The sequence below is a fragment of the Rhinopithecus bieti genome, unplaced genomic scaffold (assembly GCF_001698545.2).
Source record: "Rhinopithecus bieti isolate Rb0 unplaced genomic scaffold, ASM169854v2 scaffold_6776, whole genome shotgun sequence".
In the NCBI taxonomy this organism is placed as follows: Eukaryota; Metazoa; Chordata; class Mammalia; order Primates; family Cercopithecidae; genus Rhinopithecus; species Rhinopithecus bieti.
The window spans coordinates 747,801-766,501 of NW_016805299.1; the positions used below are offsets into that span (position 1 = coordinate 747,801).

The 18,701-nt window shown below is 53.9% G+C and overlaps 1 protein-coding gene across 1 annotated transcript in view; it reads right to left on the bottom strand.

Moving 5' to 3' along the window:
* Positions 1 to 3,236: 3,236 nt before the first annotated feature.
* TRABD2B (TraB domain containing 2B) overlaps positions 3,237 to 18,701 on the bottom strand; it is a 35,929-nt gene continuing 20,464 nt past the window's right edge. Inside the window, exons 4-6 of the mRNA XM_017872056.1 lie at positions 15,702 to 15,792; positions 12,514 to 12,783; positions 3,237 to 3,441 (exon numbers count right to left, since the gene is read on the bottom strand). Coding sequence (XP_017727545.1) covers positions 3,237 to 3,441; positions 12,514 to 12,783; positions 15,702 to 15,792 — 566 coding nt within the window. The remainder of the gene's footprint in view (positions 3,442 to 12,513; positions 12,784 to 15,701; positions 15,793 to 18,701) is intronic.

The window sequence follows — 18,701 nt, forward strand, 5'->3', positions numbered from 1 at the left end:
TTCCTAGATCCCAGATCTTTGACTCTCAGGCCTGGAGGTGCCCTCAGCACCCCTTTGCAGCTCCCTGGCAGCCTGATTCTTCTCCCTCCACTATGGATGACGGGGCTCTCCCTGTCTTCATCTGGCTGCTGGTGCATCAGACCCAGCACCGAAGGAAGACCTGGGGACATGGCCATTCCGACATGCCCCAGAGAGCCCTTCATCACACAGTCAGCTTTCACGAGAGATAGAGGACCCAGGGCCACACTAACATGCTGCCCCACCTTAAGCAAATCACTTCACCTGCTGGGTCTCAGGCCTTTCATTTTCCTGCCCGCCTCACGGTCAAACAGAAAAGTTTAAGAAGTGCACACAAAGTTCTTAGAGGAGCAGGAGCATTTTACGAGGCTAGGCACGTAGAACATTTCTTGAAGAAATGTCAGTAAGTGGTGGATAGATCGTGCCAAAGGTGTGGGTGGCTGCTTATGGAATGGTGGTGCTCTGGCCCAGGATGAGAGCATTCAAGTACCCCAGCCATGCAGATTCCTGCATATGTGCCTCAAGTCTTTTGGGTCATAAGTCAGCAAGTTGAGTTCATTTTAGATCCTGGCCAACTGGTGGTCCTCAGGGATCAGTGAACTTTGGCACCAGATGTCTGACCGTATTGGCTCTTGCTCTCCTGTAGGTACATGTCTACTCCATCAGTTAGTCCAGCCATCTTTCTTTAAACACTTGAATTAGGGTAAGGGAGAGTTTAGGATCCCCAAATCTGCCCAGAGGAGGGATCTGGGAAAGACTAGGGCTGAATCTTCCTGAAGTTAGGGGCCAGGACGACGTAACCTAGCATTGCGCTGCTTGTCCCATCTTGATAATGAGTTCCTCTGGGCCAAGGAGAGTGGTTAGATTCAGCTCCAATACAGAGCCTGGCATTGCGTGTGCTCAGTAATTACACGCTGCATTAATTTACCTTCTTGGCCCAGTGCCTGGCACAGATCTGGGCACACGGTCAGGTGCCTGGACTGTTTACCCAAATGCTTCATCTTTAATTAACCTCGAGCTCCATCTCAATACATCTCATGCCATACTCTGCCCCAAACAGAGAGGAATCTGGCCTGTGTGTTTCTAATTCCTTTACACTTATCTCATCCAAATAGTGCTCTGCACGATCCGTTTGATGTCCAACTTCTGAGCCTGCTTTATACGTCAACTAAGTCCCTTCCCGCTCAGAAATAGGAAGTCGCATTTTTGCCAAGGATAAACCAACTCCAGCCTGGACTGAGGTCAAGTTCAGTTTAGAGCATGGTGCCCGCGGGGCTGGCTGGGGCCTCTGAGACAGACCTCCAGTCTCCTGCCAGGTCTCAAGCTCAAACACGTCCATCAGGGCTGAGCTGTAAAGAACTCAGCTGCCTGCCAAGATGCCCGTGGGACTCCTGACCATCCCATGAGCTGCCCAGAACTGTGCCACCTCAGAAGGGAGACAGCTGCTAAGCTGAGCAAGATGGCACTAGGGCCAATCAGCTGCCATCAAGCCTGCCAGGGAAACCCACGAAGCTGTAAAGCTGGGGTGCACGGGGCTGGGAGTCAGCAGGCCCACTCGGCTGTGCAGTCTTGGAGACGTGTCTCCCCTCCGTGGGCCTTATTATTCCTCCCACTGTTACTATTATCCATCAAGTGAAGCGTCCTTTCTGCTGTCAGGTTCCAGGACTCTAATTACTGAGGCACCTGCTCTGCGGGGTTTCAGGCCTGGGAGTTAGCCCACCTGCGTCCTCTGTCTCCTCAGCCACCACCTTGAGGAGCAGAGGGGCTAGTCTCTCGGAGTCCCTGTCACTTGCCTCCCCACTTGGCTGCTGTGCCTCCCCAGGTGCCCCACAGCTGTACCCGTCTCTCAGCCTTTGATTTGGCAGGAAAGCTTCTCATGGGCTCCAAGATCTGGCAAGTCAGGACATGCAACACGTGGCACATGCTGTTGCCAGAGCCCTTTGGCCAGAGGGGCCAACATACGCAGCCAGCCAAAAGGTCTCTTGGTGGAGTGAAAGCTTGTGCTGGCCCTAGTTTGGGTGAGATCTGCCTCCCTTGGAGCTTCCCTGGCAGACAGAACATGGCAGAACAGGGAGCAGGAGGCAGGAATTGTTTTGCATCACACTGATCTAGGGCCACATCCTGGCTGGGGGATCTTCAGCAAGTCCCTTCACCTCTGTGGGGGGCTCAGTTTCCTCATCTGTGAAATAGGGATAGTAACATCTCACAGAACTAGCACGAGGATCAGTGAAGCAAGTGTGCAAAGTACTTGCCACACTGCAGGCTTTGGACAAATAGCAGCTCTCATTACTATTAACATCCTAACAGCCTAAGCCCCTGTCTCTAAAACTGCCCTCCTGTGCCCACTCCAGTCCCTCGCCCCAGCTCAGTCCATTTAGCCAGGACTTCAACAGCCTCTCCTTTAACCCAAGCTAGATTCATGACACCAGAAGAGAGAAGTCTGGATTTATGTCCTTGCTCTCCCACTTGCCTTGTGACTTTGGGCTACCCACCTGGTTCCCTGTGGATCTCAGTTTATTCATGTGTTCCGTGGTGTGGGGACTGCTTTCCTCAGCACCAGCATCCCACCCCCAACCCCACCCCAGTGCTTTGGTTGAAAACACTTACCAAGAGCTCTGGAAGGCCAGTTCACAGACACTCAGGGGTTTCAAAATAGCAGCATTCCCTTTCCTAAATTATCTTCCCAGGCCGCGGGTGCATCCAGCGGAGGGAGGATGGCCAACGTTCACACCTCTGGCTCCCAAATCTAGCTTCACAAAAACTAAGCCTGTCTGCCTGCCCCTCCCGCTGAGGGCCCCACAGTAGGAGGAGCCAAACCCAGACCCAGGAGGCTTTGGTGATCCAAGAGCAAGCCAGTCCAGAGCCACAGTCCACAGGAGGTCACTGATGTCCTGGGTTCTCCTCCCGGGCCGGCACTAGGGCTAGGGAGTTATGACATAGGCCACATAAAAATAGTTTTATCAGTAGAATAAATACATTTCTCCTTTTTAATATGGACACGTATTTTACAAAAGAGCCCCATAGCACTATGGGAAATTAAGATCCTTCTACAAAAAAGAAGATGTAACTTGGGTACAGTAAAGCTCTAGTGTCTAGCCGATCCCGTCTGGACTGCCCTCGAGGTGTTGGGCACCCCTGCAGGTGGTGGCAGGAGCGGTGGGGTGTGGCCAAAGACCCCTGTGTCATTTCTCTGGCTTCTCCACTTGGAGTGGCCAAGGTCAAGAGGGCCCAAGGCTGTGCAGCAGGAAGCAGGCAGCGATGGTGGTGGCAACGGCGGGGAGGAGGCCCAGGGTGGGTGCCGAGCTGCTGGCGGGCCCTGGTGGGTCCTGCTGTTGTAGCTGGTCTGAGGGCTGGAAGAGGGGCTTGGCCGTCCCAGAGCTGTGGGTGGGCTGCAGGGGCAGCGGGGGCGGCGAGGCGGTGGTGCTGGAAAGGAGGAAGCACATGGCAGAGTGACCGTCGGCAGTCTCATCCTGGGTAGAAGCCTTGGGGCTCAGATCTGACTTTTTCAGGTCTATTTTGCCTCATACAATGGAGAAGGGAACAAGGAGCTTGAGCAGGCAAACCGGGCAGCCCAGAGCCACACAACCAGCCTGGCTGAGCTCCAGAGTCCACACGGACCCCCATGCCAGGCTCTGGGGGATGGGCCAGGCCCTGGCAGCCACAGGTTGTCACCTCTCAGCCACTCAGATGTCACCACTCGAGAGAATGGGTCCCAGGCAGAAAGAGTAGTGTTTTGGGGAGATAGATCTGGGGTCCCATGGAGTGGTCAGCCATCGAGGTAACAGGTGCCTTGCCTGCTGGCTGTTCTCCCATTGCAGACCACCAAAACATGCAGAAAACAAGACAAGCAACCGCACTGTGTCCCCTGCCCTCATCATAACTACCGCTTGTTGAGCATCCGTCATGAACTCAGCACTTTACAAGCAATATTTTTGGTCCTCATAACGAGCCTTCAAAGCAGGTCTCGTTGCTTCCTTTCCATGAATGAGAAAACTGAAGCTCAGAGAGGCTGTGTGGTGGCTGGGGAGGCTACCTGGTGGTTAGGTCCCAGAGGAAAGTGGGAGTGGGAAGCCATGAGGCAGGAGCTCTGGGTCGGCCTTTACTTTGCACAGCTGCAGGATATGTTTAGTGAAAGATGCTTCACTAATTTCACTAAATCCTTCATGAATTTACAAAATCAGAATCCAGTTTCGGAGATAACAGGTGAAATTCTTGGCTTAAGAAAGCCCATGTGACAGACAGAGAGAGATGGAAGGAAAGTCAGGGCAGGAGCCAACTGGAGGCTGACCTGAGCCCAGCACGTGGTGGCCTTGGGAAGCTGGAGGGGGAGGGCAGGGGGCACTCAGGGCCAGGTTACTGGCTCAGGTCCAGGAAAGAGACACATAGGAAATGGACAGGCAGAGAGAGACAGAGGCTAACAAAGGGACTGAGGAGGGAGTGTACAACTACACAGGCCTATCAGACAGGTCAAGAGTCTGACAGGAGACCTGTGGATGAGAGGGACAGGCTCTGGAATAGAGAAACAGGCTGAGCCCAAAAGCAATGGTCATGCCTATCCTCGGGGAACCCTGGACAGGCAGGAGGCAGACAGAGATGCAGATGCAGACAGAGGAACCCACAAGCCCCCACCCAGAGGGGAGAACTGGGGGGCAGTGGGTAGATGAAGAGAAGGCCAGGAGGGCCTCCCGGAAGAGGGAAGGCTACAGTCAGCCTGGAAGGCAGAGCGAATTTAGTTCGAGCATGTGGGAAGGCACTCCTGGCCAGTGAGAAAAGAACGTACAGAGCCCTGCCCCCTGCACCAGGCTGTGTGTGAAGTGCTGCCACTCCTTAACCTTTAGACCTCATGACAACACTGGGAGGCAGGATGACTGTTGTCCCCATTGTACTTAGGAAGAAACTGAGGCACAAAGGGGTTAAGTGGCTTTCCTCCAGGACACAAAGCAGGGCCAGGATCTGCACTGGGCACACAGTAGGTGCTCACTAGCAGACGGGTGGACAAGAAGCTTGCCCTTCCCTTTGGGCTGGCCAACCTAGAGGGTAGGCTGTAGAAACAGGGCAGGGCGGGCTTCATGGGGTCTGCAGTGTGAGTGCCTTCCTGCCATGCTTCCCACTGCTTGCCCCCTCCTCGATAGGCTGCCCTGGGTCACCCCGGGCTGCATTTCCTTGGGCTGGGCCGTGAGGTCCTAACAACTGGCCATAATCACAGTGGTGAGAGCCTGTAATCATCACCACCAGAACTCAATCGAGGCCACCGTCCTGGCTGGATGCCTCTCACACAGCCCTGGCTCATCCTCAGCTAGGCCAGGTAGGCAGGGGAGGGAACCCGGGGCCACCAAGCACACCCTGACTCCACTTGGGCTCTTGGTTTGGGAACAGGTGTCCAAACCGCCTCTGGGCACTCTGTCCTGGCTTGATGTATGTCACTAAAGAGAGGGGTCCTCACTCACTGCCCAGTCCCTCTCTCCCTCTACTCTCTTCTGGTGATGCTCTGCCCTTCAGTACCCCCTGCTGCCTGCATAAGGTTCCTTTCAATCCGGTGTGATGTGCCATGATCTTCTGTCTTAAGAGAGACTCCAAGGAGCTATCAGGAGGGGAGGGAGCAAACTCTTGTTCCACCCAGAGGATGCAAGGATGGCGTTTCTGAGTAGAGTGTGTGTGTGTGTGGAATGGCGCGGGGAGGGCCAGGTGGCTTCCAATGCCCCTTACTCACCCATAGAATCGAGCATGTTGTGCCTCCCACCCCATGCCTGATCTGGCCTGACTGCTCTCCCCTTTCATGTTTCTCTCAATGCACACCACCCCTTCCATCACACCTACAGTCTTGCTGCCATTTTCCTACTCACCTTTAAGGCCAGACTCAATGCCCTTCCCCTGGAGGCCTTCTTTGATCTGCCTTCCATACCTCAATGCCACCTGGGGCAGTTAAGTCTTCCCCTAAACCTTGTACATTTCTCATCGACCTCTCTGTGTTGTAGGTCTCCATTTATTATACGTGGTTTGCATAGGCTTCTATATGTAATGTGCTTCGAATGGTGCCTGGCACACAAGAAGTGCTAGATGAGGTTGGCTATTTTTAGCATCATTATTAATATTTTTGTGTCTGGGTCTCTCCTCATAATAACATCTTCCACTTATAGAGCACTTACAGTGTGGTGGCAGACATTGCTTGGTGCTATACACGTGTTATGTTGTTATTATTCCCCTTTCTAAGGTGTGGAAACTGAGCTTGAAGGACTTTAGATTTCTTGCAAGAGACAGGATGTGCATGGGACAGTGTCTCCCCAGCCTGAGCCAAGCCAAGGAGCTGTCCCTGACTGAACAGATGAGCAAACCACTGAGGGAGAGCCTGTGAGCAAATCGTGGGTGCTTCTGGCTGAGATCTCTCAAACCCGCAGATGGAGGCTTGCCAGGTGGGGACACTGAGGCTTCATCTGGCCTCAGCCTCTGGAGGGGATTAGTGTTTGTGCCGGGCAGGGATCATTACCTCAGCCCCTTTCCTCCGTTTCTTTTCTAATGAAAACTAAAACAAAAATAAAAAAAAGAAACCCACACACAAAACGCAAGAAGTCCATAAAGACGTCCTCCTAGCTGCTGCCCCACCTTTTCAGCCTGAGGAACTGTTGGTTTGGTGGGCTGGCTTCAGGAGAGCAGGCTGGTGTGCCCTTGAGGTGCCCAGAGCTGAGGCCCCCACCATCAGAAGGCGAGACCAAGTAGGAGTTATGAATACTATGTCTCACAAGGCGCCCAAAGGCATTTTCTTTCACACTTTGAAAACCAAAGATGAAAACTCCTGCTTGGAGCCTGAGAGGGCTTTTTATTGCTTGGAAGGAGTCCCAGAGAAATGGGGTAGGACTGGTGGGGGGTGGAGGACAAGCCCCTCCAAATGCCCCTAGCCCACCTCCTGGGCCTGACTCTGCTCACAAAGCTCAGTCTCCCAGTCCAGATCCCCACCCCTTCCTAGGCTCACAATGGGGGAAACTGTCTCATGGCAAAGTGGCCTCGAAGCCAAACCAAACACTGCAAGTGTTCCCAGGCTCCGCAGAGGGCTGGCACCAAGAGGCCGCGTCGGCTCTGAGTCAACAGGGACCCCAGAGTGGGGAAGAGGCCCTCTGCTTGGGCAGAAGGCAGAAGCCTGGCTCTAGCCTGTAGTGCGTTCCTGGCTTGCTGTGTGACTTTGGGCAAGTGCGATCCTCTAGAGCTCGGTTTCCCCATCAACACAATGAACAGGAACAGACCCATGGACTTCAAAATGTCTCCTAGCAGCAGAAGCCAGAGCGAGATCTTAGGGAGAAGCCCAAGGCAGAAATCACAAGCCCAAGGCAGAAAGCAAGGCTGTGTGTGTCTGAGACACTGTCAGTTGTCTGGCCATGAGGCACCTCCAAGGGGCTCCCTGGAGCAGGGGCAGATCTTGGTACTAGAGGGTCTCTGAGAGCCATCCTAGGCTAGGTTCTGGGCATCCCGAGACTTCTTGCCAGTACAAGGGGCTGGTGGGCTCTGCCCTGACTGACCTCCTTAGAGAGCTTCAAGGAGACACAGAGAAGACCGGATTTGGGGCACACAGGGCCTGGGTCACAGGTGGCCCTCTGCCTGGGGATAGAGATCTCACTGGGATCACTTAGTGGTGACCCTGTTGTGATGCCAGTCTGGGCCTCAGCCTCTCTGGGCCAAGCAGGTCAGATGAGAGATCCAAAGCAACTGGTTTGCCTGCAGCTCTGGATATCTACGACTTCAGGATATCTAGGGTTCCTCCCGCCTCCACACCTTTGTCCACATGGTCTTCTGTGCTGGGAATGCCTTCATGCTTTGCTCAGACTCACTGGGCCATGACTGACTGATTCCATCTTGGGCACAGGACAGACAGGCTTGTTTTCTAACAGCTTCATAGCAGACCATAGCTGGAAGCGCCTATCTGTCCCTCAGATGGGAAACTGGGCCCAGAGAGGAAGTGGGACTTACCAAGATCACTCAGGAGAGCTGAGGCAGGGTCTCCGGACTGTGGCTCCGGGGCTCTTCAGTGGCATCACACTGGGAGCCATGTGTCCCTAACCATGACCCGAGACTTTTCCTGTTCCTGTCCCTCACTAGTGCTAAATGCAATATGTGCCCAACATGTTCCTATTAAACTGGGGGAAGTTCACAGCACCCACCCAGTGGCTCATTTAAGGGTTCAGGCCGAAGGCCCTTTCTGCTAGGGTCGGGGGCTGGGTCATCTCAGACCAGAGACTCTGAAAGTCACAGGTGTCAATACGAGCTGCAACTGTTACCGCGTGTTACTCGTGGTCTGATGCCAGCTTAAGGTTTACGAGCATCATCTCACATAATCTCTTAAGCCTCAAAGCAAGTAAAGGGGGGGACTGGATTTGAACCCCATTCTGCCTGAATTTGTCTGTTTTCACTCATTGGATGATCCTGCTTCCCATTCTCGTGGGGGCATCTTCTACCTCTAATCGGATGGGGTCCTGGCCTCACCTGGAGACTCCGCCCATCTCGAACCATCCCAGAAGGAGGCCTGGCTGTGCTATGGGGAACTGGAGCTGGAAATCTGGGGGCAGGAGGGAGACACTATGTCTCTTCCCCTCTTTGAGAGCTCTAGCCGTCTGCTCAAACCTCAGGGGAAGCCAAGACCCAGAAGGCAATGACCCTGGGGAACATGTGTCCTGCACCCCCTCCCACTGCATGGTTGAGTTCACCACCAAGGCTCTGCATCTGTCTTGTCACCCACCTCTGTGTCCTGCTTTGGGCCATGCCTGGCACTGGGAAGGTAGTCTCTTGTCTACACCTGGCCAGCATGACTTGCCCAAGGACTTCCAATCTAGATGGCCCAGACATTCTGTTCCCTATTTACGAAACTCTACCTTCCTCTCCAATGTCAGCTGTGGACTTGGAGATTAAGAGCTGGCATGACCGCCAAAGATCCATCAAGGCCCTAACTGCACAAAAGGAGAAACTGAAAGAGTGCTGCGGGTCCCACATTGCACAGAAATGACCTCTGCCCTGCTTTTAGAGCACCCTGGTCACAGCCCTGCCCTTCTCCCAAGTCTGGCTCTCAGAGGTGGGGGTTCCCCAAGAATATTGTGCCACTGCATAGCCATCTGCGGACACACTCGCTTCATCTACCCTTTCCATGGGTCCCCATAAATCATACTGCCATGGGCTACTGCTTCTCTAAACTTCCTCCAGTGTGTGTTTACATCTCAAGTAATGAGGGGCAAGGGGGAGGCCAGCCTGTTCCAGGTGGTATCCAGGACAGGCGCTCCAGGCACATCCCTGGCTCACTCCTTCCTTCTCATACTTGCTTCCAGCCCAACCCAGATCTGATCCTCATGGCCTCACGGCCTAGAGTATGAGTGAGGACTCACAGTCTGTGCTACTGTGTCAGGACAGGGGTACCCACCGGCACTGCGTGGAGGAAGGGAGGGCTTAGCTGGGCCGGGGAATGGGGGGATGGCACCCACATGGTGCTGGGTGATGACAGCGATCCTTAGCGTCAGACTCTCTGCCTGGCCTTAGGCAAGTTACCTAACCTGCTGAGTCTGCTTCCTCCGGTATAAAATAGGCCTACCTTCCACAATTCTTGACAGAAGAAGGGACCGAATGAGGCAGGTATCTGGCACAGCAGGGAAGCTTGACAGATATCCACTAGCACCCCACTCCAAGCAGAGAGAGGAGCAAGACAAAGGTGTGGAGGTGGGATGGGGCATCTCGAGTGGCACACAGCCTGGTGAGGACAAGGCCGGCAGGCCCCAAGGAAGCAGGGTGGTGGCTGAGGCGGCAAGAAGGTGAAGGCGCTGCATCTGGGCTGAGCAGCGGAGTGGGGGACACTGTAGGACCCCAGGCTGGGGAGCAGCCATGCGGGAGGGCACTCGGGGCCAGTATGACAGGTGCAAGATGAGCTGGGAGAGGTGATGGGGAGGAGGGGATGGCTCCAATGGGGTTTCGGAGGAGAAAAATGAGAAATGGGAGTAAAAGCTCCCCCAAAAATGGTTTTGTTAGAAGGACTACCAATGGGCCCCAGGTCACCCCCAGAGAGCTCTCATCTGCTTCTCTTAGAAAACTGGGAACTTGGGGACTGCAGGAGGGTGAGTCCCCTGGGAGCAACGGAGGCTGTGCCCTGCACCTGGGTCTCTCGGGGAACTCAGGGCCTGCTCCCCTAGAAGCGGCAAGAAATTTCAACAAACAGGCTGCCAGGTGGTGGTGGAAACTTTCTTCTCCAACCCAACCAGATGGAAGAAAGTTAGCCAATTGCAATTTACCTGTAGGGATAGAGAAGGGGCTCTCTTCTTGCCAAAGAAAAGCTGTTTTCTTCTCCTGAAATCAGGCTTTGTGTTTCGGAGCTATGTATTGTGAGAAGGAAGCCGTTTGGAGTCATTTGCTGAAATTTACCTTTCAGACATGGTTAGGGGCTGGAGGTCCATTGCTGGAGCTGACAGCCCAGCTTCCTGTCACCCCATGGGCTGGCCCCACCACTGGCCAGGTCTCCTGATCACCCTGGTGTGTTGATCAGGGCTCTGAGTGACCAGCCTAATTGGAACTCTTAATGGGCTGCCAGCTCCTTCACTTGCCTCAAGCCTCCTTGGCAGCCTGCAAGCCCTCCCTGCCACTGGTTAAAGTGACTCTCAGTAACTCTATGCTCTCACTCCCGATTAGAAGGGGGCAGCCCATCCTGGGCACGTGACCCGAATGTGTCATAGCCAATATAGCCACAGTAATGCCTCTGCCTCAGGCAGGCAGGGTGATATGGTTAGGCTGTGTCTCCACCCAAATCTCATCTTGAATTGTAACTCCCATAATTCCCATGTGTTGTGGGAGGGACCTGGTGGGAGATAATTGAATCATGGGGGGCGGTTTCCCCCATACTATTCTCGTGATGGTGAATAAGTCTCACAAGATTTGAAGGTTTTATAACCCCTTTTGCTTGGTTCTCATTCTCTCTCTTTGCCTGCTGCCATGGAAGATGTGGCTTTGCTCCTCCTTGCCTTCTGCCACAATCGTGAGGCTTCCTCAGCCATGTGGAACTGTGAGTCAATTAAACCTCTTTTCTTTATAAATTACCCAGTCTCAGGTATGTCTTTATTAGCAGCGTGAGAACAGACTAATACACAGGGCCAGGTTCTGCAGAAGTACATTTCTCAGTAACCCAAGGTTCTCTGAAACCAATGCCCAAAGGATCAATGGGCTTGACTCTTATTTGCTAGAAGTCTTTTAAAGAGAGTGTGTACACCACAGTTTATGATAATGGGATGGACCATGTCAACATTTTGTCAATGGCTCTGAGACCTGGCTGTAGGAGATTCATGAAGTGCAAAGTACAAGAGGCAGCCCTTGATTCCTTGTGGTGACCCTGGTCAAACCCTCTCCGACTCGGGCCTTGGTTCACAATCTATAATGCAGAGTTTAGTTAGGGTTTCCCAAAGCTGCTCAGAAGAATCTCTAGGTGTACGTAACATACAGATTCCCAGGCCCTTGTCCTGCACATTTGGATACATGAGGTCTGCGGTGGGACCTGATAATCTGTTTATTTAACAAGTAGCCAAGGTGATTCTCTCTAGGGTTTCGGGGGAAAATCCTGGATGGTGATCTCCATCTCCAGATGGAGAGTCTGAGGCTCCTTCTGATAGAGACTCTGAGATGGAGACTCTATGACTGCTGAGCATGGCATATTCAGGGCTGGGCCACTGCAGTGGTTAGGACTCTACCCCATCACTGATGGTCCCTCCTGGGGACATTCCCTGTGCTCTAGCAACACTCTTCACTAAATATGGAGATTCCTGCCAAAAAGTGGAATCTAGAGAAACTCCTCTGTACTGAGATTGCAGGCAGAGGTTGGAAGACAGCATCCTGGTCACAGCAGGACTTTGGTGACAGGCAAGCTGAGGTGGATGGTAGAGGTGGCAGGAGGGGCATGTAGGAAGATGACAGAAGGGTCTCCATGCATTAGGATGATTTCCTGTATCTGCCCATTTTCAACAAGGTTTATCACAAATCACCCATCCGCTCCTAAGACAGAGCCCACAGCTTCAAGGGCATTGATCACCATCTGTCCCATCTCTCTCTCAGAGCACAGTCCCCTTTGCAGCCTCCCTGCCAGGGTGTCGGCTACTCACACCTTCTAGGCACCGGGAGCTCATGCCTTTTGGTTTAGCCAGTTTGTTCCATTTTCTCCTAGTTTTACCTCTTCCATGGACAAATGGCGCCCTGTTTGTACAGGTGTGTCCCAGGACAGCTGAGTGCAAAGCAGATTTGTGCACTGCGCCTGAAGAAAGCTTCTATTTACTCACCTTAAAGAGGCAGAGAATTGTACTTGTTGTTGAATTGCTTTTGTTCTGAGAATAAAACTAAAAAATTGGATGTGAACGTGCTGTATAAAGCCACCTGCCACACTTCCTTAGAGCAGAGCTGGCCTGATGACAGTGTGCCCAGCTGTGGGGGGTTCAAGGTATACTACCCCGGGTGCAGATGCCCAGTTCCTGGGCAGACCTGCCCTCCCTGGCTCACCTGTCCTCGATGCGGACCCAGAGGTCATTGAACTGCCGTGGCCGCTGGTGCGTGCTCTGCCTCTTGTGCCACTTCCTCTGCCGGCCAAACTCTTCCAGCTGGCTGAGGCTGTCGGGGAGCAGGAGGTGTGGGGACAGGGCTGGATCCTCATCCTCCGGTGGTGTGGTGGGGGTGACAGAGGGTGCTTCGGGGACAGCAGCAGCTGGGGTCACTGGGGCCGGGCTCATCGAGGTCCCCTCAGGAGAGGGCGCTGGGCTCTGGGGGGCAGGGCTGGAAAGAGGTAACAGCACATGGGGCACATGTGTTGGAGAATGTCATCCATATGTGGCAGGGAGTACAATCCAATTCAGTGGGAGTTTGTCATGGCAGGAGAAAGTGCCAGGGTGCCCCTGCTGGGCCCGGTGACAGCAACCCAGGAAAGCCTTGTCTGGCACTGAGAGCCAGTGCTTTGAGTCATGCTTTCATTTGTTGAGTCGACGGATATTTGCTGAGTACCAACCCTGTCCCAGAGGCGGGTATCAGCATGATGGAAACAGACAATGCCTTACATTCCAAAGCAGAAGACAGACAGTAAAACAGGGGATGCCAGACACTGCCAACTGCTGAGGAGCAAAGGAAACAGAGACAGGTGTGAGAGTGGGGGTGAAGGGTGCTGCTCAGGGAAGGCGGTCTGGTCACCAGCAGGTGATATGTGAGCCCAGACTAGGAAGAGGTGAGGGAGCAAGCCCTGGGCAGGTCTCTGGGGCGTATCTGAGCTTGGTCAGGGTCTTATTTATTCAACAACTCTGGCTGAGACTTTAGGTGAGTTAACTAACCTCACTGTGCCTCAGTCTCCTACTCTGTGAAATGGGGGTGTTGCAGCCTGTACCTCACAGGGTGCTTCATCAGGATTATGATGGTGAACACTGGCAAAGCACCGAGAACAGTGTCTGTCAAATAGTAAGCAGCCAAAACATTTAAGTAATTAATATTAGCATTGTGTGTGTGGTTTATTCATCCAACCTTCCATTCATACATTCAATACACATTTCCTATGCACCTTTTCAGTGGAGCAAGGACAGTGTTAAGTAGTCAGAGTTTGAGCTGGAGGTAGACTGATGTAGGTCCACAGCCCGGCTCCACAACTTGCAGGCCGTGTGATGAAGGGCAAGTTACTTAATGGTCTCAAGCGGTAATGAGCTATAGCACAAGAGTAATAATACTGCCTACTTCATGGGGTTGTCATGAGGATGAATGAGACGAGGCCTTAGCACAGTGCCTGGCACATAAGCCTGTCTTGGATGTTGGCCAACAAGCAAATAGACCTGGCTGTCAGGTAGGCGCTAAAGTGTCATTTAGCCATGGCCACAACAGAATTTGTTTTAGGGACATGTGACCCTGGGAGAAGGTTGGGAACGGTTTCAGGAATTGTGGCTGAGTGGGCAGCTTGCAAGGTTAGGCAGTACCCAAGACAGCAGGCAGGCTGTCTTCCCAACCCACTCTCATACAGCACGATGGGTGAGGAGCTTCTCTCTTTGAAGGAAAGAAGGCCATCAGCTCAGCCTCTCCTCCCCTACCCCCATGGCAACCCCAGATTCTCAGGGTTCAGGCTGCCTGGAGATGCCGCAGCTGCTGGGGAGATAATTCAAAACAGTCAGACAAAAAACTAGCTCCAGGAAGCACCTGTGGCCGATGATGGCTTTTATTGTTGGAGCCTCCTCAGCATCCCCGCCCCCCTCCGCCCTGCCAGCTCCCTTGCTCCCCCGTGCAGGAGGCTAAGGCTGAGAGTCCTTGGAGCAGAGCCCATGAGGGAGCTGTGGGGGCCCCCTCCCCTAATGCCTGGGCTCTGAGATGAATAGGAGGCTCGCTAGCCTCACTGGCCTGCCTGCCTCCCCTGCCCTGGCCAGAACAGACACAATGAGCTTTAAGGGGAAGGTCCTTGGGGCTGCTGGGGTGCGGGCTGGGGTGAGGGGAGAGGAGGGGAACTTGAAGAAGGCTTTGTCCCTGAGGCTACCTTGGAATCCCCACCCCTCAAACACGTTTGCCCCTGGCCCCCAGTACAAACTAATGTGTGCTGGACTCAAACGGTTCAGGCAGGAACAGCAGCCTTGACAGTTTGACTCAGAAGATGAGAAGAGATGGGAGACTGGGATGAAGTCCCAATGTGAGGGTTTATTGAGGCCTCAGTTCACCCTCAGAGCTGCTACAGGGAGTAATAGGAGTTGAGGGAGGCCCTAGAGCCAGACTGCCACTTACACCGCTGTGTGTCCTTCTGCAAGTGACTTCACCTCTCTGGGCCTCATGTTCCTCAACGATAAGGTGGGGAAACTCATAGCTCTGACCTCACAGGATTGTTATGCAGATTAAATGAGTTAAAAGATCTTAGAGCCTGGTACGGAGTGAGCAGTTAATAAATATTGGCTATGAGGATCCAAGCTTCCTTCAAACTCCGGGTCTTTATGCTGGAGCACGGGCTGCATGGAAACCTGGAGTCTGAGGATGCTGTCACCGACCTCTGGGGCTCCCCGGGACCCAGAGCCTGGCTCTCGCTGACAGCTCTCATGCCCAGCCTGGTGCTGGTGCTGTGGAACCACAGATGGACTGAGCTGGTCCCTGCCCTTGGGCAGCTTCCAGATTGTGGGGATGGGGGTTGGAAGACCTGGCAGGAATAGCGGATGGCCACTAGTGGCTATTTGAGCAGGATGGATATGCCCTGGCAGGAAAATTAGGAGTGAGGGGTGTAGCCAGAGACAGCAACAGAGAAGGTGAGGACCAGGAGTGGGTGGGGCAGCAGGGCTGCCAGAGAGTGGGACTGTGACCCAGAAAAGAGACCAGGGCCCTGCCCATCCTCCCAGTACCATCTCGATTCAGAACCAGGGCAGCCACAGAGTCTTCCAAGCAACACCCAGGAGTTCTTCTGAGTCCCTCTGCCCCCTACCCAACCCACCATCTCTAAATCCTAAGCACCTCTCCAGTCCTAATGCTGCTCCCACTCCCACCCATGCTCTGGCCCTGCTGTCACCTCCAGCCAAGACGGCTCACCAGCTCCTTCCCAATCTCCTGCCTCCAGCCCAGACTTTCCATTCTTGCTTCCTGGTAGAGATCCGCCCCTACCTCACCAGAAGCTTCTTCACAGCTCTCCTGAAAGCCTGGGCAGGAAGGCAGGGTCAGTCAGGGCCAAGGCGCCCCCAGATGCCCCGGTGGCTTACCTGTGTATGGCCTGCCCGGCGGGTGTGTGGTCCACCTCCAGCCCTGCCTGCCGCAGGATGTCGATGACTGTGTTGTTCCCCAGAAAGTGACCTGGAACACAAGTGACAAAAGGGGCTCAGTCTGTGTCTGGGCCAGTGACCTACACCAAAGTCAATGCCCCAGACCCCCTGAGAGGCAGTATGGCATAGAAGGTAAGACATGGTCCTGGTGCCTGGGTTCAAATCCTGGCTCTGCCGCTCATTAACTGTATCTCCCCATGCCTCAGTTTCCTCATCTGCAAAGCGAGAATGGCTATAATAGCAACATCCAGGCTTGCTGTGAGGATTACAAGAACCAGCTACCCGCACGTAGTAAGGGCTCTCTGTGCTTCCTGGTGCACCTTTGTGCCTCATACCACGAAGCTGACCCCAGCCGCCAACTCTTCAGGCTGGGACAGCCTCCAGCAGTCACTCAAAGCCCAGCTCCAAGGAATCCTCAAGTCCCCAGCAGGTCTATGGCTCATCTTGGTAAGTTCTACCAGCAACTCAGGCCTCCCTCCTTTAGCATGGGAGTGGGGTTCTGTGCGTTCATGTGGGCCTCGTCACTCAGCTCCCAGAGAGCAGAGATGGCATCTCCACTGCCCTGCACAGGCTCAGCACCTACTGGCTGGAGTCACAGATTCATCGCCCAACATTTGTGGAGAACACACTATGGGCCAGGTCTTGGGACTCATTGAGGTGTAAGATCCCAGCGGGGGCAACCAAAAAACCCCCACTGATTGCAGGGCCTGGCAGATAGTGACAATGACCTAGAGGAGGCACAAACACAGAACTGAACCCTCCAGAGGTGTGTGTGGGGAGAGGGGCCAGCCTTCATCTCAGTCCCCTACTCACTATTCATTCATTCAGCAAACATTCATGACACCCTTGCTCTGTGGTCAGTTCTGCACTAAGCACGGTGAATACAGAAATGGGCAATTTAGTCGAAAGCCCCAGATGGGAGTGGAAATCGTCTTCCTGTGTTGGAATGCAGGCTTGATGTCTGAGTAGTCAAGGGAGCCTCTCCTGGGCTCTGGTTGGGAAGAACCCTCAGGAGGCCCAGTGGCTGTGGACACAGGAGCTGCTGGGAGTCAGCACTCTGGGACGTCCCTCTGCCTCGGGGGCCTCAGTCTCCTCCACCTGCTCAATGTGGACATTGGGTGCTTGTTCAGGGCCCTGGGCCCCTCCTGCCATGGGCCTGCCCTGTGGCCCCACTCATTCGGGAAGCACTCTCCCCTCCTGCTCCCTGTTCATCCTAGACCGTAGGGGAGATCCCTGCACTATTCCTCTAATTGCTGTGAATGGTGGTGACAGGTGGAAGCCAGAAGGTCAGCATGCTGACAGCCCCAGGGAGGTCTAGGAGAATTGAAAGTGAGAAAGTGGACAGGCTGTTGGGGAACAGAGATACTCTGGGAGAGGAAGCCAGCGTAGGACTGCATAGTGGCCGGAGCAGAGAACCAACCGTGACACTGTCTTGCTCCACCAACTTCGCACACCCCGGGCTGGTTTCACAACTCCTCAGGAAGTCTCCCAGCCCAGTGATCTCCCTCTTGCTGACCATGCCCTGCCAGAGCATCTGGAGGTACCTTGGGCCTGGCTGACCATGCCTGACTATGTGCCACATGGGTGGTTGACCCTGCCTCTCTGAAGTTTCACTTGAGGATCACTGGGAAAGGTCACTGGGCTTGGAATATCATATGACTCTAGTCCTGCATCCACCACACTTACTCTGAGACCTCGGGTGAGCCTATTACCCTCTAATGCTCTCAGTTTCTTGCTATGCATAATATCTATGGGCTCTTCTGGCTCTCAGAGCCTATCACGAAGGTTTTTGTTTCATTGCAGAGACCCTTATGAAAAGATACCTCCCTCGCTCTCTTATTTCCTTTCCTAGTGTTCATTAATTCATTTCATTCATTTAATGAACACTGCCTGGGTGCATATCTTGTGCTGGGTAGTGATGAAGAGGCAGCGTCCTTTTCCAGGCACTCACAGACTTGAGAATGGGAATCCTGTAATCTGGGCACTAAGTATGATGGAGAGGGAACCGTTCACACAGCAGGCTGTGAGGGCACACAGGAGGCCTCTAAGCCAGCCTAGGATCAAGCAGACTTCCTGGTGGGGGCACTGCTAGCTGCAGGGTGGGATAAGAGTTATCAAGGTGAAGATGGGAGTGGGTGGCACAGTTCCAGGCAGGGAACTGGGAGGCTGTTCCAGGTAGGGGGAACAGCATGTGCAATGACTAGGAGGTGAACGAGGCACATTTCAGAAGCTAACTGCGAAGAGGCATGGGTAGCACAGGCATGAACAGGCCCTTCCAGAGCTCTGGCCCTGATCTAGTGCTATTGAGGACAAAAGATCCAGGCCCTGCCAAGGCTCTCAGTCTGCCCTTCAGCCTGTGATCCTAAGCAAATGGCTTCCCTGCCACCAGTCTCAGTTTTCTTGTGTGTCAAATGGGCCTATAGTTCTTTGACCTACTCCTTGGGGCAACTGTAAAGCCCTAACGAGGCAGAAGAAGTGGGTGTCCCTTGGAAAAGCCCAGAGTGCAGTACTGAGTGATGCACTGGAGACAGCCTCTGGCAGGGCTGGGGTCATCCCCACTCTTGCCTTTCCCTACAGAACCATAAGGCTGGAGAGGGACGAGGAGAGGCAGCCTCCGGCACACAGGATGGAGGAACTCTCTGCCAGCAGCTTTTGGACTCTACTCCTGGCAGCAAAGGCAATTCCTTTTCTGCCTCCAGGGAGACCTGTTCGAAGACAAGGCCTCCCGGCCCAACAGTGGTCCTTGCGTCTGCCCAGAGGATTTCAAGGGCTGCCAGGGAAAACAGCCCTGCCTTGGGCTGTACTGGAGCAGCAGCAAATATTTACTGACTGCTGTGTGGCTGCTCCAAAAGGAGCATTTCTGGGGCTGAGTAGAGGAGACACTTAGAGGGCCCAGGCCCCAGCCCGGCCGACAGTGCAGGCCTCACAGGACGCCCGCTG